The sequence below is a fragment of the Anopheles maculipalpis genome, chromosome 2RL, assembly GCF_943734695.1.
Source record: "Anopheles maculipalpis chromosome 2RL, idAnoMacuDA_375_x, whole genome shotgun sequence".
Classification (NCBI taxonomy): domain Eukaryota; kingdom Metazoa; phylum Arthropoda; class Insecta; order Diptera; family Culicidae; genus Anopheles; species Anopheles maculipalpis.
Window position 1 is genome coordinate 54501297 of NC_064871.1, and position 27821 is coordinate 54529117.

Genomic DNA, 27821 nt, shown 5'->3' on the forward strand with positions numbered 1-27821 from the left:
TGTTCGAACACGAAAGTTGTTTCCACTCTTCTGGCTGAAAGTGTGATGTGCATCATGCGATGCAACGAGTGGAAATGTTGCGGGTGTGCATTAAAACTGTCGAACCCCAAAGGCGACTAACTAGTACGACGGTTTAATTCGAGAGTAACAAGAACAATGGCGCTCATTTTGTTGTCAGAAAACAGGGCTATATCACGCCTCGGTACAATTGCTGTGCACTTAAACGAACCACTTTCGCTCTCTGGCAGCTAAATCGTGGAGACAATCAATGCGCTATTGCCAGTCTGAAATGAACCATCAATCGATGGATCGTTCGTACGTCAGTGGAGAATATCTTGATTTAATGATTTGATGGACTATTACACCGACAGATAAAGATAACATGTGAATGTTATCTTCGGTTATCGGTCCATAAAGATGACGACACGGCGTTATCCATCATACAAAACAAATAAATAAAAAATAAATAAATAAATAAATAAGATTAATCAATAAATAATTAAGATAAATAAATTAATAAATAAGATTAATAAAAAAATAAATAGATGAATAAATAATTTAATAAATAAATGTGGGAACAGATAAGGAAGAGAAAGAGAGCGAATGAAAAACTGAGCGGACTGTCTAAAAGGATAGGGAGCAGTGTGGAAGAGCGAGACAAAGAGAGAGGGAAAGAGAGAGAGAGCGGAAAGAATATACTAGGAGGCGCGCAGCAGGATAAGACATTCGCGTATCGACAGTCAGAACGAAACGACCTTCGAACGTTGTTAATACCTTTACTTTGAAATTTTGTTTAATAAATTCAACTCTTTCCTTACATGGGGGCTCAACCGGGATAGTGAGTGAGTTTAGAACAAAAGGATAAGTTGGTGTCAGTTTGAAACGTGTGATAACCAAAGACGATAATATGACGACGGTTGAAGAGCTGTGTGAGAATTTTACGAAGATCGGTTTGATACGCGAGTGCGAAAAGCTTGGTTTGCCAACCACTGGTGGAAAGATGGAAATTGCCGAAAAGATCATCAAACATCGGAGTAAGACGAGCTCCAATAGTGAAAACGGTGATGCTTTAGAAGGCGAAAAGGATGATGATCGTTGTTCGGAAGACGATGGTAACTGTGAGAAAGACGACTCACAACACTCTGGCAACGAGGAACGTGATGAAGACGATGGCCCAAGCACTGATGACGAAGATGACGACGAGGACGATAATATTGATGAAGGAGATTCCGATTCAATATTTCAGACAGCAATTAAAGCTACATCAACACCCAAAAATCCACGACAACATGCACCGAAACGACTGAAAGTGTATTCTTTTAGAGACATGGAAGATAGCATCGAATCCTTCGGTGCCGAGGAAGGAGAAGATGTGAGGATGTGGCTGAAGCAGCTAAAGAGTGTATGCAAAGCAGCGCGATGGGACGACGAACAGCAGCTGATTATGTGCCGTAAGAAACTAGCCGGTACGGCTAGACGATTCGTATTCTCCCTTCGGACCAGTTTCAGTAGTTTTGCGAAGTTGGAGAAGGCGCTGATCAAAGAATTCGCTCCACGCATAAGAGCGAGTGATGTGCATCGTGCATTAACCAACCGGAAGAAAAAGACAAGCGAATCTATCCGAGATTATATTTACGAGATGCAACGGCTTGCGATACCGATCGATCTGGATGAGCCAAGCCTATGTGAATATATAGTGAGTGGAATAACCGACGATGAGCATCATCAGTCGATATTATTAGAAGCTCAAAGCATCGAGCGACTAAAGAAAAAGTTGTTGAATTTCGAAAAGGTAACGAAGACTGCAAAGAGTAAGACGAAGCGTGAAGAGTTCACAAAAAAGGAAGATAAGCTACGACCGAACGAAAAGGCAAATAATAAACAGATCAAAAGGCAGAATTGTTTCAACTGTGGCGAAACGTCGCACATTTCGTCGGAATGCCCACAAAAGAACGAGGGACCGAAGTGCTTCTCGTGCAATATGTTCGGTCATCGGGCACGCGACTGTAAAAAGGGCAGTACCAGTAGCAAAAGTGGTAAACAAAATGTATCGATGTGCAGCGAACAACAAAGTCATTGTGTGCGCTCCCAGCCAATTCCTGTTAACCGAGAAGACGAAATTGTGACGAAGCAGTCTACGAAACTAACAGGAAAGAAAACAATGATAACCATGAAGATAGGAGCAATCGCCATAGAAACACTCTTCGATACCGGTAGTTCCTTAAACCTGATGACATATCGTACTTACAAGAAAATCGGACAGCCGGGTCTCGACGCTACCACAGTGAAATTTACGGGTTTCGGTGGAACAGAAATTGCGGCACAAGGGGTTTGTACAGTAGATGTGACTATCGAGAACGAACATTACCGGGAAGTGCAATTCTATGTGGTGACAAACGAAAGCATGCCATTCGAGGCTGTACTAGGAACGGCATCCCTAGAACATTTTGATGTGAGTGTGACCACTAACGGTGTTATGTTGAAAAGGAAAGTTAATATTTACGCAGACGTAGAAACATCCCCAGGGAACTTTATTTTCAATATTAATGTTGAAGAGGAAGAAGTGGAAGCACCCGTAAAATACAAAGACGCAATTTCAGAGTGTATTCGAAATTACAAGCCGAAAGATTGTCCGCATGAAGACAATGAATTGAAAATTCAAGTGAGTGATGATATCCCGGTGCGTGCGCACCCAAGACGTCTTGCGCCGCTGGAAAGGAAGGTGGTAAAATCGCAGGTAGACGAGTGGCTACGTGATGGTGTGGTGCGTCCATCAAACAGTCCATACGCTAGTGCAATCGTGGTCGTACCGAAGAAAGACGGGTCGCGTAGAGTGTGTGTGGACTATCGGGAAATTAACCGAAAAATCATACGCGATTCGTATCCCATGCCTATCGTAGAAGATCAAATCGATCAATTAGAAAGTGCTCGAGTGTATTCGACGTTGGACCTAAAAAATTCTTACTTCCATGTGCCGATCGCTGAAGATAGTCGTAAGTACACGTCATTTGTCACCCAAGAAGGACAATATGAGTTCTGCAGAGCTCCATTCGGATTGTGTCTCAGTGGTAGTGCGTTTGGCAGGTTTATAAATTCGGTATTGCGTGAGTTGATTAACGATGGAACCGTATTAGCATTCGTGGATGATATAATAGTGCCAGCGAAGGATGAAGAAGCGGGTTTAAAATCGGTAAAACGGTTGTTGAGCAATGCTGAGAAAGCAGGACTGCAATTTAATTGGAAGAAGTGCAGGTTCTTGCAAAGACGTATTGAGTACCTCGGATACACAATATACGAAGGACGCATAGAACCATCGCAGTTGAAAGTAGAGAAGGTGAAGAGATTTCCGATGCCAACTACGACGAAACAATTGCAGCGGTTTTACGGATTGGCGAGTTACTTTCGGAAATTTGTAGTGAGTTTTGCGGAAGTGATGCGTCCATTATCGACATTGTTAAGAAAAGACGAACGATTTGAAGTAACCGATGATGTAAAGAAAGCGTTTGATCATATAAAAACAATATTAAGTCAATATCCAGTGCTTCGGATTTTCAAATCAGGGCTTGAAACGGAAATCCATACTGACGCAAGCAAGGAAGCGTTGGCAGGCATTTTAATGCAGCGGGCGGAAGACGACGGAAAGTTCCATCCTTGCTATTATTATAGCCGGTTAACAAATCAGGCAGAAAAGAATTATCATTCTTTTGACTTGGAATCTTTGGCAGTGGTTGAGTCTGTGAAGAAGTTCCGGTGTTACTTGCTTGGACAACGGTTTAAGATAATAACGGACTGCATCGCGTTTAAGCAGTCCTTGGTGAAGAAGAATCCGAACGCGAGAACCAGCAGATGGCTAGATGTGCTAGCTGAATTCGAATACGCGGTGGAACATCGTTCAGCAGACAGGATGCGACACGTGGATGCCTTATCACGAGCGAACGTGATGGTGGTAACGTCAGTGGTGTGTGCGCGAATAGCCGCAGCGCAGCGTGCTGATTCGACTATAGCAGAGATAATACGCAGAATCGAACATGAAGGAAGCTATGATGAATTCACGGTAGTGGATGGTGTTCTTCATAAGGGCAGCGTAGGGGCAGAGAAGTTGTACGTACCGAGCGAAATGCAAAGTCAAATAATACGAAGCGCACATGAGCAAGGACATTTCGGTGTAAAAAAGACGAAAGAACGAATCGCGACAGATTATTTTATTCCCAATGTTGATAATAAGATCGCAAAAGTTATCGCGTCGTGCGTGAGATGCATAGTAGGAGAAAGAAAGCGGGGTAAGATGGAAGGAGAACTTCACTCCATCCCAAAGGGAAGCGTTCCTTTGGACACATTTCATATTGACCATATGGGACCTATGCCCTCAACTAAGAAGTCCTACAATCATATCTTTACGATAATAGATGCGTTCACCAAATTTGTTTGGCTATTTCCGGTAAAATCTACAACCGCAGAAGAAGCAATTAAAAAGTTAAAGATAGTTGCAAATACGTTTGGACATCCAAAAAGAATTATATCCGATAGAGCAACGGCGTTCACTTCGAAAGCGTTCGAAAACTATTGTATGGAAAATAATATAGAATCGCATAAGATTGTTACAGGAGTACCGCGAGGGAACGGGCAAGTCGAACGAATCCACGGCGTAATAATTCCGATCTTAACTAAATTATCTGTGGAAAAGTCAGACGAGTGGTTTAAGCACGTTGATAGGGTACAAACGGTCATAAACAACAGCTGGCAAAAGGCAATTGGAATGACTCCATTCGAGTTGTTCATTGGCGTGAAAATGAAAACGAAGGATGATGTTATGTTGGCGCAAATATTGAAGGAAGAAATGCAGAAAATCTTTAATGATGGACGAGACGAATTACGACAGCACGCGCGGCAAAACATTGTTAAGATGCAAGAGGAAAATAGAAAATACTACAATCTTCGCCGTAAGAAAACACGAATGTACAAGGTGGGTGATTTGGTAGCGTTGCCATTTACCCAATTCAGGACAGGAGGAAAGGTCAAAAAACGATACTTGGGTCCATATGAAATCCAAAGAACACTGCCGAATGATAGATATGAGGTTCGCAAAATAAACGAAGAAGATGAAGGGCCTCTTCTAACGACCACGGCAGGAGATATGTTGAAAAATTGGTCACAATCGGATTGATTGTTATCAGGAAAGGCCGTGTGGGAACAGATAAGGAAGAGAAAGAGAGCGAATGAAAAACTGAGCGGACTGTCTAAAAGGATAGGGAGCAGTGTGGAAGAGCGAGACAAAGAGAGAGGGAAAGAGAGAGAGAGCGGAAAGAATATACTAGGAGGCGCGCAGCAGGATAAGACATTCGCGTATCGACAGTCAGAACGAAACGACCTTCGAACGTTGTTAATACCTTTACTTTGAAATTTTGTTTAATAAATTCAACTCTTTCCTTACATAAATATAAAAATAAATTGATAAATAAGATACATAAATAAATAAGATAAATAAAGATCATGTTTTGCTAGAGGCTAGAAGTAAAATGATAGTTGTAAAAGAGTTTTAAGAGAGGTTCTAAACATACTAACGATAATTTTTAAACAGCCTTTCGGGATCAGCTCTTCGTTTGTAGAAAACCTGAAAAGTCGCCAACAATTCGACATATTCTCTCGATTGGATTTGTACGAATCGTTGATCAGTTGAGTTTGATTCTGTAAGCCATTGATGGAATGATGATATCGTTGGAAAATGATGCTGTCTCACCAATAGTTGCTGAAAAACGCATTTAACTTCCTTGCTGTAAGGGTTGTTTTGGACAGTGTTGAGAACTCTGCACGGTTGTAGTTGTTAATGATTTTCGTAAAGATGCTTGTGGTTATGGTGGCATCATAATCGATTTCTATTGAAATTTCTGCATGCCTGATTCAACGATTTCAAGTTTACAGGCGAGCTTATGATAAACAGTCATCACATATTTTTGTAGGGTGTTCCAGATGAACTCTAATGAAGTTTTAAACATTTCAGGATTCTGTTCTGGATTGAAGCATAAGCAGTATCTAAAGATATTTTCGTCGTTGTTTCAACACCAATGAAATCCTGGAATGAGAGGCGGATGAGAGTCTCAGAGACTCAAAGCATCTATAAAAAATCGAAAATAAATCCTGGAATGCATTCTACACTATCCTGAGCCATATCCAGAATAGGATAGAACTTTGTTTCTTCGTGTCGAAGATTCTGTAATACACCTTGTTGTGTTATTTAGTTTTCTTTTAATTTGTTCTAGTTTAACAGACAAACAAGTATAGACTAAAACTGAATAAGAATGTTTAGTTCAGCTCAAGTCAAACTTTTTGTGTCTTTGTAGAATTTGGTGATTTTTAACAATACCCAGCTCGTGTCCATTGATAAAAAAACATGTTTTGAGTCCCTTTTTGTCGCAACCGCAACCCTTGAAATTTTCTTTTTATAAATTCATCATCGTCCTTTAATCATCGTGTTCGCTTCATTCAAGATTGGACGAAGGTTTCAAGAAACACGAAACCATTTATCGCTGTCAAACGGGCTTACGAAGAACATTTGATATGCTCGGCATTCGTTTCAGGAGTGTTTGAGTGTATTTCCTTTTCTCTCTCTCTCTCAACTGCTGTTCTTTCCTTATCCTTCAAAAGTTGATTCGCGTGTTTTCGAACGTCCCCGCCAGGCTTTCCCCCTGACCAACCCGAGTCCCAGTTGCGTATTTGGGGAGTATCGCTCAGCGGGGGCTAATTGTAATGATTTATTGTTTCACGTTTTGTGCTCCGAAACATACATATTAGCCAACGTCTCCCTTTCCGGGTCGGCACCCATTCCGCCCATTCGCGCCCACCGCCACTACTCCACAGCTAACATACTGCTGCGCTGCCTCTTTCCAGGGGCAGGTCACGCGCAAAAGAATGTGTTAATTTGCAGGCAAAGCACTGTCACTTGGCTCTCTATCACCTTCTTCACCCCGAGCGCGGTACACGATCGCGACCTTTTCAACCAGACAAATCGCGATCGCGCACATTTTAAGCCATGTTGGGGCATAGATTTATATATATTTTTTATGTCTAAGCTTTTCTCGCATGTTTCGCCTTTTCGCCCGACTGTTATCCAGCTAATCATTGACTAATCGGAGCTATTACAAGCGTTTGGTGTCGCTTGGAAGCACCCTTTTAGGAGGAACTGAATTCCAACCCTCGTTCTTGCGGGTTCGGCGTTCGGGTGTCGATCGAGTGAAAAATGTGTTCGTTCTACTTTACGTAGGCAAATGTGCAAAATGAGATAGCCGAAGAATTTAATACCGTTCAAAGTTTTGCTAATCACTAGGACAGACTTGATCGTCTAGTCATTAATCATATGTTCCATTCGGGTTTGAATGTTTTGTCGAATCTTTTCCTAACGAATGTTTGGTTTGGAGAAAGTTTGTTCTGCAATCGGGAGATTCAATAGTTTTTTTTTGTTTTTTTTTTGTGTCTTGGAAAGAAAGTCTAGCAGTCTAGTCTAGTCTACAGTAAATCAATTGAATACTATTGTCGATTACTGAGTAAAGGGATTTAATACCGTTTTATTTATTGCCAGTAGGAAATCCACGTAAAACAATTTTTTTAAAGTTATTATTGTTGAATAATTTAAAAATAATATAATACTTAAATAATGATTACAAATTTAGTATTAATTTTATCATTCGAAATATAGATAAGATTTAAATATATTATAATGTGTAGATCACTTATCACAAATAGTATATGGAATTTAAATCGCTTGTTGTAGTCGCAAATATGTTTAATGTCCAACGGCGGGTACGAGGCATTCGAGTATTCCAATGGATGGATATTGCAGCTTCGATTTAGATCTTATCTGAACCATAAAAATGCTCATTTAATTCTCCGACCAGAATAGGTCCTTGATCAGTTAAGTTATCGTCGGAAGCCTTAACGTCGAGTCCGTTGAACCCTTGTCATCCAATAAAAAAAATATCTGCCTCTGTGAAAATGAGAATTGCATCTTTGTTTACCGTGCACAATACTCTGTCAAATCAATGAATTTTAGTTTGATTTTGCCAGATACGTCTGGCAGTTGATGGATGTGGTTTTATTTTTATTTTTCAAATGAATTTTTCACACAAAAATACGACGATAACTTGAAATGCATTACGAGCCCAACGGCAGTATTATTATTCATTTATTGAAAAAAATATTAATCCCACGCCGGCGCACATTAAACTTTGAATGATGCTTTAAAGAGCCCAAAAATTGACACTGACTGATGAGTCGTAAAGTGTTATCGATGTGTTCAAGCGCGATGGAATGGGATGAGGAGTTTAAAATGTTTATTTTTTCCTTCTTCTTCTTCTTCCTTCAAACACAAATTACTGCAATCGATCCATTGGGACCGCGAACGCATTGCGTCTTGCACACAAAAAAAAATTCCCATCTATCGAACGGATCTTTGCTGCTCCGCTGGAATTGAAGATGTGGGCTTAAAGACGAAATCTGTCTCAACATCCATATCCCATTCAGGCCACAATTTTTTGACAGTGCTTGTACGTTGAAGGGTTGTTATGTTTGACCGCAGAGGACAAAAAAACTACTTCGAAGTATATTGTTGCTTTTGCGACATTCAAGCGAACGATTGTATGTGCACGCGCGCGCTTAAACACAACAATTCCGACAAGCGACGGCTCACTTGGGGCACCCTTTTCATTGAACATCTCATGAATGTGGCGTATAGAATGATTTTTTTTTTTTTGTTAAGGTGTAGTATTTTTTTTCGTTTAGTAAAGAATAGTTTTTGTTGTTCTTTTCAACCTGCTGCTCACTGATTATTGTTTTCCTGTGTGGTTATTTTTACCACCATGTATGAAGCGATGATTCGGTGATGTTAAAGATTCAATTGTTCTCATTGTGACATTGAAATGTTCTCAATGGATGCGCTTAAATTTTTTTTTTATCTCTTAATACTTCATGTATGGGCTGTAATGGGACGGTCAATGGAAGCCATGGATGCGAAGCGTTACACCGGTGACTTGCGTGTTTGTAACACTTGTTGTTTCTTTTCGTATCACATTCACACAATCAACGATATTGCACGAAGTCAATCAAAGCTTTTAAAAGTTTGTTTTTTATTTCGCTAACGATGTTACACTTAAATCCATTGTACCTTTATGTTATTTGGTATTAAAAGGGAATATTTTTATTGGGGCAGGTAGCTGAAACGGTAACGTTACCGGTCGTAACACGCCATGCATAGAATCCTTCTCATATCGCTTCCCTTTGGCGTACTACGTGTAAAACGAAATTTACGAAAGCCAGTAATGGCAAACCTCTTTAGGCTGCAGAGACAAAGACGAAGAAGAGAGGAGAGATTTTTTTTGCAAAGAGTATTTTAAGTAACAGTACGCAAATAATGCAAATGGTACTTACATTTTACCTGCCTTTGAAATGTGTTTAACGGTCACTTTTATTGGGACGTTGTAAATAAAAGCATTAATTTTTAATTACACTGAACCGCTCACTTCCATCTTCACTTGGTAGTTTCTTTACCCATTTCTGGTAACCTTCATCTGATCGATTCACTTCAAAAGCATTCTCACGGAACGCAACGTCACATAATTGCACATTCCTAACGGTACCGGGTGCAGCCTTTTGTGTCCCATGCGACAAGATCCCTTTGCCTTTGACGCTTCGAGGTGTGAGAGAGGAGATACCTTCCGTTTGGTGGAAGCAGAAACAGTGGCCAACCCGACACGAGGGATCGAAGAACGTGCGTGAAAGTTGTTTGTCCTTGGGTTGTCCTGCGTGTTGTGTCCAGTGAGGCCAAAGAGCTAGGCATCAAACCGCAAAACCTTTTCACACAGGTGTTTCGTTTCTACTGACACGGTTGCTAAATGTCACCGATTCGTAGTTACGCGATCGGAGTACAGTGCTGATGCATTCTTTGCTATTAGATGCACACATTTCCATTCCGCGCTCCATGAAACACAGTCGAGAGCGGGTGGAATAGTTAGGTTCATTGAATTAATATTGCAGCGGACCGTAGCTCACAGTCCGTCCGCTATTGGTACGGCTAAGTGTGACATACGATATAGATACGAGAAAGGTGAACTACGTCGATTCGCACACTACTCTTTCCAGCTCCCTGCCGTCTTCTCGGGCAGGGCAGAATGGCAAGGTGACATATCAAAACTGTCATCATTATTTTTATGATCATTTTGCGCTATTAAGAATGTCCATTAGTATGCTAAAGGGGCGGTTGGTGGCCACTCTTAGGGTAGCAGGGCGTCGTAAAATATCTTTATCAGCATTGTTTCGTTTATTGCATCATGTCTACATTGATTTATTCGCCATTCGTTGCTGCATAAACGGGCATAAAAAGCGAGAAAAAAGAATTAAAAAAACGAAATAAAAAGAGGAGTCGTTTAGTCCTTTTAATTTCATTTGATTTTATCGCTTTTTGCACTTTTCTGTCATGTAAGCAAATGTAAACCCTTGTGTTAATGCAATGATTTTACCACGGTTCTACCATTATATCTCTTTCAGTGTAAACAAAATGTTACCTGTCTTATCTGATATCTGAGGTGTCATTGTAAAGCACCTGTTTAGCAAAACCATGTTCTGACGGTTGATAATAGCAATTTTAAAAACACACGCTGCTGGCTTTGATCCATCTTTATGCCCCGTAGCGTATACTGCTAGAGACTCCTGAGAAAAGTCCCGATCAGAACATGTGCGCAACAATGTTTGAACTTCTTTTTGCGCTTTCAATCGCTATCGGACAATATCGATCTCGAAGAGTGCGGCTGGCTGGCAAAATCGGAGAATACGTTGTTGCGTTACTGCGCTATTTGATTGGTTTCGAATAACCCTTGTGTAGAAATTCACCATAGTAAGCAGATTGTATGCTTTTTCATAGCTTATAACCTATAAACAGCTAGAGATGAATAGGTTCGATAACAAATGATGATGATGAATAACGCAACGAGCTGGATGTGCTTTTACGAGAACGAAAGATGTCAACGGCACGATAGGCGATGAGCAAACGCCATCAGGTCAAAGTAAGCTCTGGCGGTGGTGTTGCTCCCAGTCTGGTCCCCTTTTACGCCATTCGCATGCCACCCCAAAAAAGGAGAAAGATGGAACATGTCAATGGGTATCGGTAAGCTGAACGCTCGTGTCTACTCAGAGGCACGCCTTGCTCATAAATTAAATCCGTTTCGTTTCCGAACGCAGCACCGGCTGAATGGAGCAGTCGTTCCACATCAATTGTTTATGAGATCAACGATATTTTTTTTGTGTGTGTTGGAATCGTATAAAAAAGACTATCCATTGCATTTGCATGCATGGCAAAAACAATAGACAATAAAAATTAATCTCTTCACTTTTGCGTTTTTACATATATTGTCCCGGGGTTGGATATAATAAAGTGCAATAAAAATGTTGATGCATCAAATCATCCGTACTTATCAACAAAAATGAACCGTATCGTAGTAATGACATCTTAGCACATTAGTGTATGAACCAGCCATATTAGTGTATGTGTTGTGCAGTTGTTAATGCGCCAAATAAAGCAATATGCTCTTCTCAATCATTAGTGATTCTCATTTCAGATTTTTTGTATGTCTGTGAAGATGAACAACTTCAGATAACTCTAAAGATCACATTTTGCTCGTTCCTGGGCGACCTATCGGCAGTTAGATAGGATTTTCGTAGTTGCAGTGGTTAAAATAATTGTAAACACTCAAAACATCTGTAAATCTTTGCTAAAGGCTTCTATTCGTTCTGGTGTTTCTTCGACTGACGACTCACCTACCGTGGCGAAGATATTTTCACCAGCTCCGTTAGCCGCTCGTTCCTAGTGATTCGTTTTATTGACACGTAGATACAGATCCATGAAGCCACAAGATCCACGGATTTTATAAGAACCTGCTGTTGAATTTAAACGTTTTACACTCCGGTAGCCGAGGCGATAGAACCGTCAATCTTCAAAGCCAAGATTAAGAAGAAACCATCCCCGGAGAGGACCAAAATTTCAATTCGATTCGCTTTTCTAAAGAAAGAAGAATGTGATGCATATCGTAGAATGCAGCATTTTTATGTTTACTGATAAGCAAATACGGTTTGAGCGGTCCGGTGGTGTAGGCGAAAGCGGCGTCGGTCTTCTAACGGCAGGACCGGGGTTCAAATCCCATCCGGACCGCGTCCCCCCGTAGTGAGGACTGGACTAACCAACTACGTGGTATCATTAAGAGTCTAGTAAGCCATTCGATGGCCAGCATGACCTTAGAGGTGTTACGCCAAGGAAAGGAGAGGAGAGGAGGGGAGCAAGTAAATAGAGTACCACACGACATCCCATGTGTAAGTTCAAAGACTAAATTTAATGTATATTTCCTGTGTTCACTAGGACACTCAATTTTCTCGCTTAGCCATTAGACAGATAAAACAATTCATATGTAAGAAAGCCAAACCGGCTCATGGTCGTATCATCAGTTAAAATAAGTTTGCGCTTACTATTAAAGAAATAATAAGCACTTATTAAAGAGAGCGATCACACGCCGTACAACGGAAAGCATTGCCATTTACCATCATAATTTTAGGTTAATTTGTCCAAAAATTTAATTTTGCAAAACAAGAACAAAAAACCACCCAAATTGCCCAAAATAAAATTAATCTGCATTTGGGTTCTTCGTCTTTAATAAACGTCACGATCGAACCAGGAGAGGCACATATGGCGACTTCACATGCGATGTGTATTTAATTCACTCAGAAAACTTCACCAAGGGTAAGCATCATCAGCGTAATTGACTCTCAATTACTGTAATCGCCTGCAATCATGCCCTCAAGCTCCAAAAAGGATAGGCGCGCGGGTTCATCATTCTCGCTCTCGGATACTTAACTGCGCCTGCCTGGTGTGTGTGCTTGTCTGTATATGTCCTGCTGCCAATAATGACTGCTCGAAGCCGAACGCTTCGTTCGGTGATGAGCCGGCGTCGACGATTAGTTGAATCATCAATTGCACGCTGCACGTCATTATTCACCTCGCAAACGAGACCTAGAAAACTCGCGCTCAAGCTTTACCGCCATCAATCAAGTCCAGGGTCCTGCACAGTGTACTGTGCAGGACCGATTGCACAATTTGTTCTTTTGCTGTATTGTTGTGGGTTACTCTTTACCCCCCCTCTGTATGTGTTTTCGTTAAATTCTATTTGCATAAAATATTGACCCCTGTTTTCTTCTACACCAATTCAACGAATGGTGCTTTTATTTTTGTCTTACGCTACTTTTGATTGAAACACCCTTTTTTATATGAAGCGATTGATTTATTGAGTAATATTGCAATTTTATGCAGAATTTTGGACGAAAGAGAACTGGGTGACGAAGTATGTTTGCTTGTGCGTGAATGATAAGCATTGGCTTATGAATTTATGATTCATGTCGCGTTCAATTTTTACGGTTCTGCAAAAAAAAAAACATTGCTCTTTTTTTAGCCATTAAATCATTCGACGGCACGAGAATTAAATTTAATGTAGGTCCAACATGGACTGATGTAGGGTTCCATCCTTTGGTTTGTTTATTTTTTATGTTCTCACATCGTATGCTGTAGACCGTTGCATTGAATATGTCCCAGAAAACTAGAACATTTTTATAAATGAACTGGTTTAGTATAAAATTTCGCGGAAACTCGTTCAGCGGTCAATTTATTTGTCGTGTCAATGACAACCAAAACCTGACAGCTCTTGACACAGAGGCTGAAATCGTATAAAAATTCCCTAAAGATGACACTAATCCTAACATTCCTTCCGAAAAGGGAAGATCGCATATGAGAAAAAACAGTGCTAAAATGGTATTCGTGAGCTCGATGACGGACGCTTGTCAGCGGAACGCCTCGCTCTGTCATATTTTAGCAGCGCTTTACGACATTCGAAATTGTCCAGTACGCTGGAGCTTTCCTGATTTCTCATTTGTGCCGCACATCGCAACATCGTGGTGAGTGTTTTCCGCAAGCTCATTCCTACATGCGTACGTACGTCAAACAGGATCGAGGGAGCCGCGTTTACATCTCGAAATAATCCTGCACTGCAGAGGAATAAAGAACGTGAACCACCACAGTTCAATGGCCCCCTGACCAAGCGAATGTTAGTCCGAGTATTGCGAATATCTAACAAACATAGCCATAAGCACGTACCGCTCGTGTCCTCCGGTACCAGTTTTAGTGAAATTTAAACGAGACCTGACGGAGGCATAAAACTAATCCTACAAGCTTTAAATTAATTACCGAAACAACGAGACGAAGAAGTCGCACGAGATAAATGGATAATGGATAATGGATGGAAATAGAAAAGGGATAAATGAAGGGAAATAGAGATATAGTGACCGCGCGCGATGTTGAGGGCCCCCGGCAATAAGTTTGCCTTGGCAGCCGTATTTTAACGTATGAGGTATTTGAGTCTGTTTTTTTTTTTAGTGTGGCTAACTTTAGGTCACAATAACAGGCGTCGATTGAAAATTGAACGATTGTAAAGGAAGAATTAGTCAGAAACCAAAACAGCCAAAGCAGGGCTAATTTGTTGGCTGTGAAATCGAAATGAAATGTCTTCGATAGAAACTTGATACAAACTCGTGAGAGTCCAAAAAGTACGCCTTCTAAAATCTACATCCAGAATGTCGATCGTTCCACACTCGTCTGTCCGAGCTTGGATTTACGATTTAGTGTTTTGTTGAGGAAGGAACATAAAGCATAGGAATGAAGTAATCACAGTCGGTTTCGGCAAATTTGAAAGAGGTTAGAATAATAAAGACAAGTAACGGATAGCAATAACACCATTCCAAAACACGGTGTCGGCACAGTTAGAAGACCTGGGAAACGTACGATCGAGCAAACTATCAACTCTGGCAGTCCAACGCTACATATGGTTCTAATGCTATCGTGACCCATTCGACAGCTATGTTTGACGGCTTTAGAAAATCTTTCCTGCTGTTTGTTTCTTTCGAGAGCAACATTTTTCTAGAAATTGGATCGTGTTGTGCTCAGCTATGAGAATGTGATAGCGATTTCATTCTTTCTTTTATGTTGCTAGTTAGCGAACGATTGAGAATGGTGCTTTGAATTCTAGCTGGTGAAAAGGTTACTCGCTGTCTGACCATAGAAATACAGATGAAACAGCAAACGTTTCTAAATTTCGCCATAAAAGAATTTCTCGTCCAACATTAATACTATTAAGATCAGTCAAATTGACAGTAAACCATTCTAAGCGGCCGGCCGAATGGCTTTTATTTTTCTATCTCTTTTTCCTTTCTTAACCCGGTGCCAACGTTGAACCTCCTTTGTTGCTAGAAAAAAAGTATTCCTAGCCGCAAAAGCCTACACACAGACAGGAAGATTGCAGTGAAAATGAAAATTTATCGTGTAACATTAAACTAATTTAGCTTCTTGCTGAATTTCATCAACACCTTCATCGTTAATGAAGTGTTTACAGAAGATTAGCTGGGTAATGCAGTGGCAAATCACAAGATAACGCTCATTGTTTCCATTTATTGTACGAACAATATAAAGCAATCTTTAATTCAATTCCATTTTATATTTTATCACAAAAATCCGAATCGATTTTGTTTGGAAATTCCAGACGACACATTACGACGCGATACGCTGTCGAACTGCAAACAGTGGAATATTACCCATCAGGTTATTTGCATTCCTGCACATATTTTTTTTAATCTTTGCTAGCTAAGCGATCAACGTCAGAACAATTTATACGGTTGCACTCGTTAAATCTGTTGCTTCATGGATCCATGGACACACGCCGAGAAAGTGTGCGGGGTGTGTGTATGTAAACGAATATCACGATTGTGGTTCCAGGCTTGGCTCAAGTTCCCCTTTATTAAACCGTCATCATCAAGTCGCAGAGACGTCGTAAGAAGCGTATGCGCATGCAAGTTTCAGCAATCGGCGTTCACGTGTAAACTGCCAGTGTGGCGATTGATGCCTATTAGCTAAAGGCATCTTCGTGGTAAAGCACAAATGCGGTAGTGTTGAGTTAAATGTTTTTACATCATCTGCTTGCGTACGTGCAATCCAACCAGAGGGGAAGGATCGTTACGATACTAACCCAACTATTTAAAGTAAACCAGAAACGTTTGCTACAAGCTGCAACGGTTTGATAATATTTGCATCATAAACTAATCGCGTGCGCAATCTGCCAAAATAAGCAAACAAAAACAGCATCCTGTCAGGCACAATTAATCTTGTGGCCAATAAAAGAACACGATTACGTTTGATCGATGGATGTGGCCACTGATCTTGCACTGATCAAGGAACATAAGCTCCAAAGCTTGTTTGTATATTTCGTCGTGTACTTAACAAAGCAAATGATGTGTTTGTTGTCGATCCCGTAAAGTCTTTTTCGACCTTCTGAATGTTTGACGAATTCTCGAGAAGATAAACACGCTCGCTTGCTGTCACTGTCTCAGAGTCCCTCGCGATCACGTTGTAATTAAACACGGTCTTAGTGTAACCTTAGCGAGTGCATTGCAATACATAAAATTTAACCGAGTTCGATGCGAGTACTGTGTCCGGGGGTTTGATATGTCGGTTTTGACTAGAGTTGCTGTTTTTTTTTTTTTAAAAAAAGGAAAACATCCTTCCACTGAGTGCATTGAGTATTTGAGAAGTATCTTGACTCATTAATCTCGTTCTTGCTCTAGAAATAGATATAGATCAATTATTGTTTAGTTCTTTCGTAACCTAGAACTTGCTAGAACGTCCTTAATGGTTTGGTTTAGTCGGACTGGCAACCCACAGATAATCAACGGCTCAAAAGTTATGGAGGACTTTAAGAAGAAACTGTCGTTAAAACGCCGCAAGTGGCACACACACAACTGACCTTGTACCAAGCGGTGTGCCGAACAACGAGTAAGAAGTCATACAGGCTGAACAGAACTTTAGAAACTGATTTAAATTAATAGCCGTAAAAGATATGTGTAAGAGATATAGTTTAGTGTAGAGGTGGTGGCTAGCTTCTTTTCAATAAGTAACTAATTGCCACTAACTAGTGAGTGATATGTATCTGTGGCCAAAGTATATTATTGATTTGACACTTTATCCGAATACTGACACGTATTAAAACACGTATTAAAGTATGTTTTAGAAGAGAAATTTTATTTTTCAAAATTGTCCATCATCAATGAGCTTTTCTCATTGCACCTTGTTGATGGTGAGCTGCTGATTAGCCAGCAGCGCGACATACTTGCGAAAAGTTACGCTGCCATGCTGAGAAACTTGGTGCTACGGTGCGGAGGTCAACCGTGGCCCCGAGGTGAGCATATCTCTTCTTATTACTATTGCCACTCGCGAAAGGCTGGCCACATATCTGGGACCGCAAGCAACACATCCGGTACAACTGCGACCGTGCCGCGCTTTCTATGGTTTAGATTGATTTCGCGTGTGCTGCTTCAGAACGTAAAATGTGTATGAGAATAGTGGAGGGACCCAGCACCAACATGATGATGTGGTGGGCGCGTAGAAGGGAGTCTAAAGATGAAGATTAGACGAATATGCAAACATCATAATTTTCTGTGATGCTGCCCTAACATCAACAGTCGGCTCGTATGCGCTTGTTGAGGTAAGAAACCTTATTCGCTTCATGTTGTGCTGGTAGTTTACACCTGGAGTTGGCCGATGGGTAAGTTCAGCGGAGAAGGTATAATACGATCGCGGCATAATGAAATTTTCTTCCTTTATAAATTCATTTACTTCGCAGCCTTTAGCCAATTTGACGCTATTGTGCCTTGTCAGCTTGGCGTTTTTCTTTCCGCGCTCCTTCCATCTATCAAAATCTCCAGTGCAAAACCTTACAGCGCACCACCTCTTGCCACTTGGCCTTGTTTGTTGGCCATGCTGATGTTGACGTTAGAATTGGAAAAGATGAAAGTAGTCGTCGTCGTCGTCGTCGTCATCGTCATCGTCGTGTTACCCCTAAAGCATCATCGTAGCCACAGTTCATGTCTGCGCAGATGTTTCGAGATTTTTGTTTAGATCTTTCCTTCGGACGATGCACTTGTCGTCCCACAACACCAACACACTCCGGTCCAATTTCCTCTACACGTTTTGTGTACCGGTCTTGTTTTGATAAGTAAACGAACCCTCTTTTCAAAGAGAAGTTAATGGAGCTGAATTTTGGTCGGTACATGAAAAAGTTAGCCGAGTGACACCTTCGCATCATAATCGCTGGGTCAAAATCAAAACTGTGCATCGTGTTAGTGCGGCTTGGGCTTTGTTTCTTCTAAACCCTTTTTTTTTTTTTTCGTTGCGATGCTTTCACCGTAACACCGGCTGATTGGCTGGAAAATGGTAAAACGCGATCAACGAGCAAGTACATAAATAAATAAACGAGTAATCGGACACGCGATTTTGCGGATCATTTTCGCTGGCCCAATTTTCACCCCGGTGCATTTTTGAATAAATCGGTGGTGCGCCGTTATTGCCGTTGGGAAATGGGTAGATTTTCCCATGCTGATTTCACTCTCGGTACCCAGCCGGTACCGCAATGGTGCCTCGGAGTGACGTGGACTATGGAAAAAATACACGATCAAGAGAAAAAAGAGAAGAATGAAACTAATTTCTGTTCAAACGATACTTTTGATCAATTTTTAGGGGCAAAAACCCTTTACTTTTATTAACTAAGCCACCGTCATAGTTTAAACTATTTGTAGGATTTGAAAATAGGTTACAATTTTTTAGCAGAATAAATTCTAGTACTAGGAGACGCCCTTAAATTATTGACGCCTACAAAGCTAAAAGCTGCATTAATGCATAAAATTAAACCTTGCATTTTCTGGAGGCAGTTGACCCCAAAGCATTCAAGCTCGCAGGAGCTTTCAATATTGCATTGTAAAACGATAAGTTTATGGTAGGAAATATCGCATTCGCCATATCATACAATTTTTATGTTTCATTGTTTTTCATTGCATTTGTATTTACGTATAGTACGCAATGCGCAATATCTTCAACGTTAATAAAATAATTACACACAGTTTGCTTCCTGATCTTCTTGATTTTAAGAAAAAAGATTCGAACTAGACATACAAATGTAAATCATACTGCAGGAACACTTGTCCAACGATACTTTAGAGAAGCAAGCAACAAACGTCCAGCCCACGCACCATCAAGATGAATTCTTATTCGCTACATTGCCGTCACTGACATGCGAGAATTGTAAAATAAATTGAACCCCGTCTTTCGAAGAATTGCTACCCGGCTGAAACGCGATCACCACGCCGACATGCCGGCCCAAGTACAGGCACACTATTTGAACAGGAATGCCACCCAGCTGGATCTCATCGTGCAATGCGCCAACACCAGCCAGCGTAAAATCGTGCACTTAAAGGTGCGAATAATGGGCAGTACGCGAATGCACTCAACGATGGTTGATGGGAACAACAACAGTGTAGCTTGCGAGTGATTCATTTCATGTTCACCATAAATTAAGCTATAAACCATTCTGTAATCGTGGCTAAGCTTAGAAGATTCCATTATTTGCATGTCTCGTGTATTTGAAGTGACACGAAAAGATTCAAAAAGTTGTTTTAAAATTCACAAGACAAGTTGATCGTAACACTTGCTAGAAGGAAAAGTGTTCAAATGGTTTAGTAGACAATCAAAGCGTCTTTATTTGCTCTCTATCAATCAAGGATAAACAATGAAATAAAACAAAACAAACTTCCAAGAGCGCTTGTTAGACCTTAAAGATAACGTTGTGAATAAATCACGAACAAATGGAATTATTAGTTCAGAAGATCTATTAAAAATTATGTCTGGAATTGTTGTTCTTCTTTTTATGCTTGGCTTAGCCACCTTCTATATGGGTCACGCCGATTATCTAAGGGCTTACTAGGTTTGCTGATATCATGTAGTTGGAAAGTCGCTTCTCACTATGGAAGAGCGATCCGGATGGGATTAGAACTCCGGTCCTGTCATATGAAGACCGGCGCCGTTGTCACCACACCTGAGTTCAAAGTTCCTGTACCTATTATTTCCCATCATTCAGATAAATTAAATGTTATTTATCTTAACATCAACCACTCCTAGAAAATCCCGCGCTTTGCTTGAATCGTCAGACAACGGCTAACATTTGCTACTGATTTACCAGAAAGGCAACTATCTGTTTCACGCCTAACCTTTCGCCTAGTCCGTGTTTCTGTCGTACACTTATGCGCTGGCTGCATCTTCCGTGGTTAAACCGATGAGCGATTATAGAAAACAAAAAGGATACTCGACTTTAAGGAACGGCCGTTTCGCTGCCATTAGCCCCATACCAAAGGCTACATCTAAGGCAGTTCTCCTCCTCAAGGGAGGCCTATTTCCACATCCCACAGACACACCTTATTTCTGCTGCATAAACTTTAAGCCTATTTTTGTTGGTTAATTTTGACCTGGAAATTTACTGCCGGCAGAAGGTTCTAATGAAGGTTTGTTTTATGAACAATTTTTGTTTCAATTGCTACCGGCCCTGCACGGCTCGACTACCAACACGAGAGAGGGGATTTATTTATTTATCTGATTGGTTCGGTAAGCAGAAGCATCACGTTAATTACCAACAAGCGGAATGATGTTATCCGTCAGGCTTCTGGGTTTGTAAGCCTTTCTCGTCGTAGGTGCGGTTTGCCTCCACAAATCGAGCGTGATGGAGTACTGCAACTTGTCTAGGTGTGCCGAACGGCGAACGGGTTGCAACAGAGTTTCTAGCCAGTAGGTCTATTTCTTCTTTGCGCCCCTCCCGTTAATGCAGTGCACTCTCCTCACTGCCAATTAAACTCTAATATCGTTTCGATTTTTTTTTTGTTTCGTCTCCGACATCCACCACCTCCATCCCACATTCAATGAATCCGGTTGACATTTTTCCTCGTGAAAAGGAAAGCCTGGTTGGTGGAGCCTTTACTTTGATGTTAGTCTGACAGTTGTCTGGCAGAGTTGTAAACAAACAAAGGCAACAACTTAAGCAGCAAAACAAAACAGAGCAAAACGGAGGGAAAAACACTACACAACAAGCTACTTGTCACGCAGGACGGAACAAACATGATCCCGGGCGACAAATGACACTCTTCTTAAACCTTCCGGTCCTTGTCGTCGTTTGCCGTTTCGCGTCGAAGTGAACCTTATCGCGGGAAAAGCAATTCCCTAACCTTTCCCCTGTGCCATCCTGTTTGCACAAAAACCGCGGACCAAGGGGGCTATGTAACGGCAATAATCCCCAATACTCATTCCTCGGTGGTGGTGTCTCCCGCGACTGGGTCTCTTCGCACCGAAGCTAATCTTGGCAATTTGTTGTTGTTTTTTTTTCAGTTCAGTTCAAGCCCTTTTCCTCTAGAAGGGCTTGTTCCGCCAACACAACACCAGTGGTGTGATTCCTTGCGGTTGCTACTGCGGCCGAGTGCTTCCTGGTTGTTGGTCGGATTTCGAAACGCAAAGCAAACTTAACCCATTTTTACACGCGACTATTTCCGTTCCGTCGCGTATCTGGATGCATCTTTCGGTTGATTTATTAGGCTAAGGGTTATTAGTGTAGTGGCGACCCAGTTCGCGCAAGGGTGGTTATGGTACTGTCTCCGTGGTGGCCACCCCTATAACAATTGCCACCAACTCTTCTATGCTGCTACTGACACCGTAGCATCAGGAGCTAATTGTTTGACCCCAAGGGTTCGATTTCTGTCAAACGATCTTTCCAGCGCACATTGTGTTGTACGATGGAAGTTAATCGATTCTCTTCCATTTTCCTCCGTACAGCAGGTTGGTAACAAAGTCGAGTCGAGCTTATCGTCTAGGTGCAATGATCGAGTAAAGTGTCTGGTTATATGCATGGTTTGTGATATCCAAATTTAAACCCCACATAGACCGTAACTAAACCAAACGACCGCACCCAGCATCGTTTTTATCACACCTGCCTTTTACCTCTTGAGAGATCTTTTCGAGATCTCTGGATTGCACGCGTGCAGAGAGTAGCAGGAGCAAGATTTATATCCTTAGCTGGAAGGGGTTTTTGTGTAGAAAATCACAGCAGCTCTCTTGCCATCAACCTGATAAGATCGGAAACCATTTGGTTTGTTTTGCACATACCGTGTACGATGCCTGAGCCAAACGCATTTACACAGTCATTGTGAAATCTGCGGAAGGTATACTTTATCCTCAACAAACCTATCGATAAATTATCTCTCGCGCTTGTTGTAGCTTTACATGGTTGAAAATGGTGATTTGCGCAACGGGATGGGGATGATAAATTATGTGAACTTAACACCCATTTTAATGGTATATTTAATGTAGTCGCTATTTGAAAACTATAAACCATTTACATATTCAGGCTGTTGGAGGTATATTGTTGGGTTGTGGACTTACAGTACCCCTTAAGAGATTCAAGGAGAACAATATCGAGAGTTTTGGTCTTCTAAGATTAAACGGTGTACTTGGTCATGTTGGCCAAATAAAGCTAATTCACTAGTCATTGCTATGGAAAAACGATCCGAATGGGATTCGACAGCCGGTTCTGCGGCATTATTGTAGACTATACCCGCATCGATTGAAAACTTCTATCGCTTTTTAATTGTTCACATTTATCTTAAAATTTGATTCAAGGTATCTCGGGAATAGTCAAATTACAAACTACCATTTAATTCCAATTTGTCCAATTTTTTATCGTACGCCATAAAAATTTATCAGCTGCTTACATGGGCCACAAAATGCAAACACTCTAATGTGTCTGATGTGGCCAAACTACTCTAGCTTAGGAAAGTGTGTTACTGGAGCTAATCGTGGGTTGATGTGCTCTGCCAACTATTCGCGTACAGTTTTTTTTTCTGTCACACGCCATTTTACACCGTAAGGGTGTTGCCGTTCTTTACTGGCCACATTTAAGAAGACAAAGAAATGTCATCGCCAACGCCAACGTTCGTTCCCTTTCTATGTCTTCTTGACCCATCATCATCAGCGCTGTTTCGCGAAGAACGCGCAGAACGCCCGTCTCTGTATGACATCCTACGCAGTTTCCGTTGGAGAAAGATTATTTCTGCCCACCCATCTCCGAAGTGCCGTGAAGTTATTGTTTTGTTTCCGGGAAACGATTCTCCCTATTCCCCTTTTGGGTTAGCTTTTGTTTTGTGGCTTACACGCTTTGCCTGTTCATCTCTTTCCGTACGTTAAATCGACTGCAAAGGCACGAATAGTTGATGTTCAAAACCCTATGATTGCTATCCAAACACCTATCACTATGTGCTATTATTTTAACAACTTATTTTCCGCCCGATTTCCTTCCATGTTGAGAAGTGTTTTTGTTCTTAAAGATTTATATGCCGCTCTGCACTCAAACAGCTTTGTTTGGTGTTAGATTAAATGTTGAGTCCCTTTTGACAAACGATGCGGTAGTTGTGGTGGCAAGCAGTTTTCGATTGTGTTTTCTCGCGTTGTCACTTTTCCGCCTTGTGGACAGGCGAAGATAGCGAAAAAAAAAATGATCGATACATTCAGCATTTCGAATCGCGATCGCAATCGAAATAAACGACCATCCAATTAGCACGTAGAATGAAACGAATACTTCATTTGTCTAAAAATTTATTCTCTGCGATCATTACTTCTTTACAAGTAGCTATGGCTACAGTATAGTAATTAATGACACAATCTAGTAGCCTGGATATCTAGTGAAGTAGATTTAGAAATGGTTGCTTCTTGGTCAGTGAAGCGTCAAACGTCCGGTGCATATCAAAAACTTCAGAACGCTTATTTCACTGTTGACATGGAGCCAAGCAATAAAGTTACTAAAATATATCACTGTTTGTTCTTAATTAAACGATCCCCTAAATCATTCGCTTTACGGTCGAATGGAGTGACATTTTATAACACTGTTTTTGTGTGTGTTTTTTGCCATTCTAGTTACGGTAGCTCCACCACCTCAGCGGCCCTGGATCCCTCTAGCTAGACCCAATCGCAACCGAGGCGCATGTAAGTGATGTTATTGCTGTTTAGTAGTTCTTGTATAGTTAAACACCGTTCCAATTATTCGCAGGCATATTCACGGTCATGTGCTACAACGTGTTGTGCGATAAGTACGCGACGAGACAGATGTACGGCTACTGTCCTAGCTGGGCGCTAAGCTGGGAGTACAGGAAAAAGGTAATGAACTCGATGGAGTTGTGGAAAGAAGCAACAAAGCACGGTTCACGATATGCTCACTTTTTGTTTAGGCCATTCTTGACGAGATACGACATTACGCGGCGGACATCATCAGCCTGCAGGAGGTCGAAACCGACCAATTTTTCAACTTCTTCAAGCCGGAGCTGAAGAATGATGGCTACGAAGGTATCTTTTCGCCTAAATCGCGAGCTAAAACAATGTCTGAAGCGGATCGAAAGTACGTCGACGGGTGTGCGATCTTCTTCCGCTCTGCAAAGTAAGTCCCCAGAGACCACCAAAGGCATGTAAAAACACACCATAACAACGATCGTGTTTTGCAGGTTTACGCTCATCAAGGAGCATCTGGTCGAATTCAATCAGCTCGCGATGGCTAACGCGGAAGGTTCCGACAACATGCTCAATCGCGTAATGCCGAAGGACAACATCGGACTTGCAGCATTGCTGAAGGTAAAGGAAAGTGCGTGGGAAAGCGTTTCGCCAGAAGCGGCCCAAATTTCGCAACCGATCCTGGTGTGCACCGCGCACATCCACTGGGATCCGGAGTTTTGCGACGTGAAGCTTATCCAGACGATGATGCTGAGCAACGAGCTGAAGACAATACTGGACGAGGCGGGGCTGAGCTTCCGGCCGGGCCACAAGTTCGATGTAAATAACGTGCAGCTGGTGCTGTGTGGTGACTTTAACTCGCTTCCAGACTCGGGTGTGATTGAATTTCTAAGTGCCGGGCGTGTATCAATGGACCATCAAGATTTCAAGGAGCTGGGCTACAAATCCTGCCTGCAGCGTATATCAAATTGTGATACACCAAATGAATTTACTCATTCCTTTAAACTAGCGTCAGCGTACAGTGAAGATATAATGCCATATACAAATTATACATTCGAATTTAAAGGTATTATCGATTACATATTCTACTCGAAGCAGGGCATGGTGCCGCTCGGGCTGCTCGGTCCGATCTCGACCGAATGGCTGCGGGAGAACAAGGTGGTCGGTTGTCCCCATCCGCACATACCTTCCGACCACTTCCCGCTGCTAGTCGAGCTCGAGCTAATTCATATGCCGACGACGGGCGCCCAACCGAACGGGCTGATCGGTCGAAGGTAGCAATAAAATCTGCTAGAGCCCCGTTTAGTAGCCAGCAGGCAGAATGACACCCGTGTGCAAAACTGACTGCAATAGTACGCCGCCGCGAACCTACCACCACCAGATTCAACCACCCAGCAGCAGAAACCATCATTGGTACTCTTGTACGTAACCCATCATCATTGTGTAAACTGGCGGTAATCCACAAGTATCCCACGACACACATACACACACACACACACACGGTCCAGCCCAGGACTATACAAAATGGCACATTAGTAGAGCATCACGTTGCAGTCCTGAACAGGAAGGCACATGTCAGTGGCAGACGCTAGAATCAAGACACAGTTTCCTCGTCACGGATCGCCGGAGAAAGGCAGACATTCATCCAACACCAGTGCAATGTCTGTTGTAAAACGAAGCGATCACTCAAAATCGGCAATCTAGTATTTTGTCGATACTGGTAAAGAGGGGAGAATGACATTAAATAATTGTATATTAAGCAGATACACACACACACACACTCATACGAACACACGCACATAACATGGACAGTAGATTCAGCTATGATTCGTTTGCGAAATAACAGCAACTTTGCTCGAAAAAGAAAGTAAAAAAGAAGAAGAAAATAATAACAAAATGACAAACAGCAGAGAAATGGAGGCGAGTGGTTTTGTATAAGCCAGCGGGAAAGAGATGCAATATGCAAATTCAACGTAGCACACATAAAAAGTTGAAGAAATCATTAAATAGATAATGTAAAGCGACCACACAATAATAACACCGAAACTGGGCAAGTAAAAGAGGGCACAATAGTGTATAAAGCGCCAATGCAAACAAGAACAACACATTGAAAATGGAAGACAAATTTTATAACAACAAGAAGTAAACTTATGCTAAATCTTAACAAGACCAAAACAAAACTTCATTACAATGTGTGTGTGCGTGTGTATGTGTCACTCAAAGTTTGAAACAGTTGTCTACATAATAGCATAGCAGCTACACCCAAGTCCTTTATGAGAAGGCAAAAGTGCATAAAAAATGCGTCAATGATTGTAAGATAATGAAAACAATGAAAAAAAGAAAAACACACACACACAAAAAGACTACAAACTACTACTACTACTACCAGATTGTACAGAATGACGAAAATAAGCAGTAAAAAAGAAGCACACACACACACACCACACATACATTACGAAACGGTTCGAATCTCAGCTTTAAACGAAACAAAGCGCACCACCGCTGCATGGCAATGCGATAGCAGCATTCCCGGGCGGTTTTACGTCACGGCAATTTACTGTCTCTTCCTTTCTTGATTTTTATTTTTATTTTCTAGTATGTTTTGATAACTCCTTCATCCTTTATTGTAGTGGAACAAGTTAATCCTTTTGGCTCACTTGTTGCAGCCTGTAGGGTTTTGAACCATTCGGACCCACTAAATGCATATATTTTTTTAAAACTTAGCCTACCCTCTCCTTCCCTTTAGTCAATTTTTCCGCTTAAAGCCGAGACAAGAACCAAAAAGGAGATCTATTATTGTAAAATTTAACATGCTGAGGAGGGATAATGATGATGAGCATTGTTTAGCAAACGAAAGAAAACACAGGAATTAGGTTTTCATTTTCTTTTGCTTTTCGGTAGTTAATCGTTGGAGGGGTTTTGTTTTTTTTTTTTTTGTTTTTAAATTTGGTTAGCCAACATTGTAAGTTCTAATGGGGAAAAGCTTTATCTTTTGTTTACTTGTAAGTTACGAAACCCTCACAACAACGATCCCGAACCCTGCGAACCGCTAATTTTAGGTTTTGAACTGAGTCATTTTTGCATTTTTTCCCTGCACTTTTTTTTCATCTGGTGATGTTTTTCGTTTTAAATATCATGTTCATACTATTTTACACGAACAAAGAGATTGTGCTAATTATGTAGGTATTTCGTTTTTGACTTGAGTAGTATGTTTTTATAAGTAGTTCATGAAAGGAAAGCTTCCGTTTTTTTTAAATAGAAAATACAGAAGATGAAGAATAACCACACGAAAAATAGGATGGATCTTATAATAGTACATGTGAAAATGGGAGTAGTGCGAAATAGAACTGTCTAACCGTGTCAAGCGAGAACCACAAGCGTCATAACCCCCGAAGCAGTGTAAAGTGCGTGCGGTTGTTACGGAAGAAAATTATGCAACAGGAGACGGCAAGGCAAACTGAAACTAGCGTAAAGTTGATAAGGCTGGATTATAGAAGTAATAAAACTAACACAAATTTGAAAACACGACCCGGAAGAAGGCTAACATCTCAAGCTCACGGAATGAAAAGTTTGTGCCCGGCAACAGAAGAATGAGTTCCATCGAAAAAAAAAAATGCTCCCTCCCGATGTCGATAAATACTAGTGTTAAAAGGAGCTCAACACTTAACAACAATAAGAGTACAAAAGCAACAGCAGCCAGTAACAGCCACGAAACGAACGGTTCGCAAGTCGTGTGTGAAAAAAAACGGTAGAAGTTAAAAGAAAAGATTCAATCCACACTCAGAGTTCCCAGAGTTTCATCGATTTAAAAAACAATTGAACTGAAGGGGTA

The 27821-nt window shown here is 41.3% G+C and overlaps 2 protein-coding genes across 3 annotated transcripts in view; both read left to right on the forward strand.

Moving 5' to 3' along the window:
• Positions 1–25317, forward strand: part of LOC126557645 (CCR4-NOT transcription complex subunit 6-like) — a 103263-nt gene extending 77946 nt beyond the window's left edge. Inside the window, exons 4-7 of the mRNA XM_050213495.1 lie at positions 23903–23971; positions 24036–24142; positions 24214–24419; positions 24484–25317. Of these exons, the coding sequence (XP_050069452.1) occupies positions 23903–23971; positions 24036–24142; positions 24214–24419; positions 24484–25267 (1166 nt within the window). The 3' untranslated portion in view covers positions 25268–25317. The remainder of the gene's footprint in view (positions 1–23902; positions 23972–24035; positions 24143–24213; positions 24420–24483) is intronic.
• The window catches only part of LOC126557215 (DNA replication licensing factor Mcm5), a 296187-nt gene that overhangs the window by 85571 nt on the left and 182795 nt on the right, over positions 1–27821 (forward strand). The gene's annotated exons all lie outside the window — the stretch shown is intronic.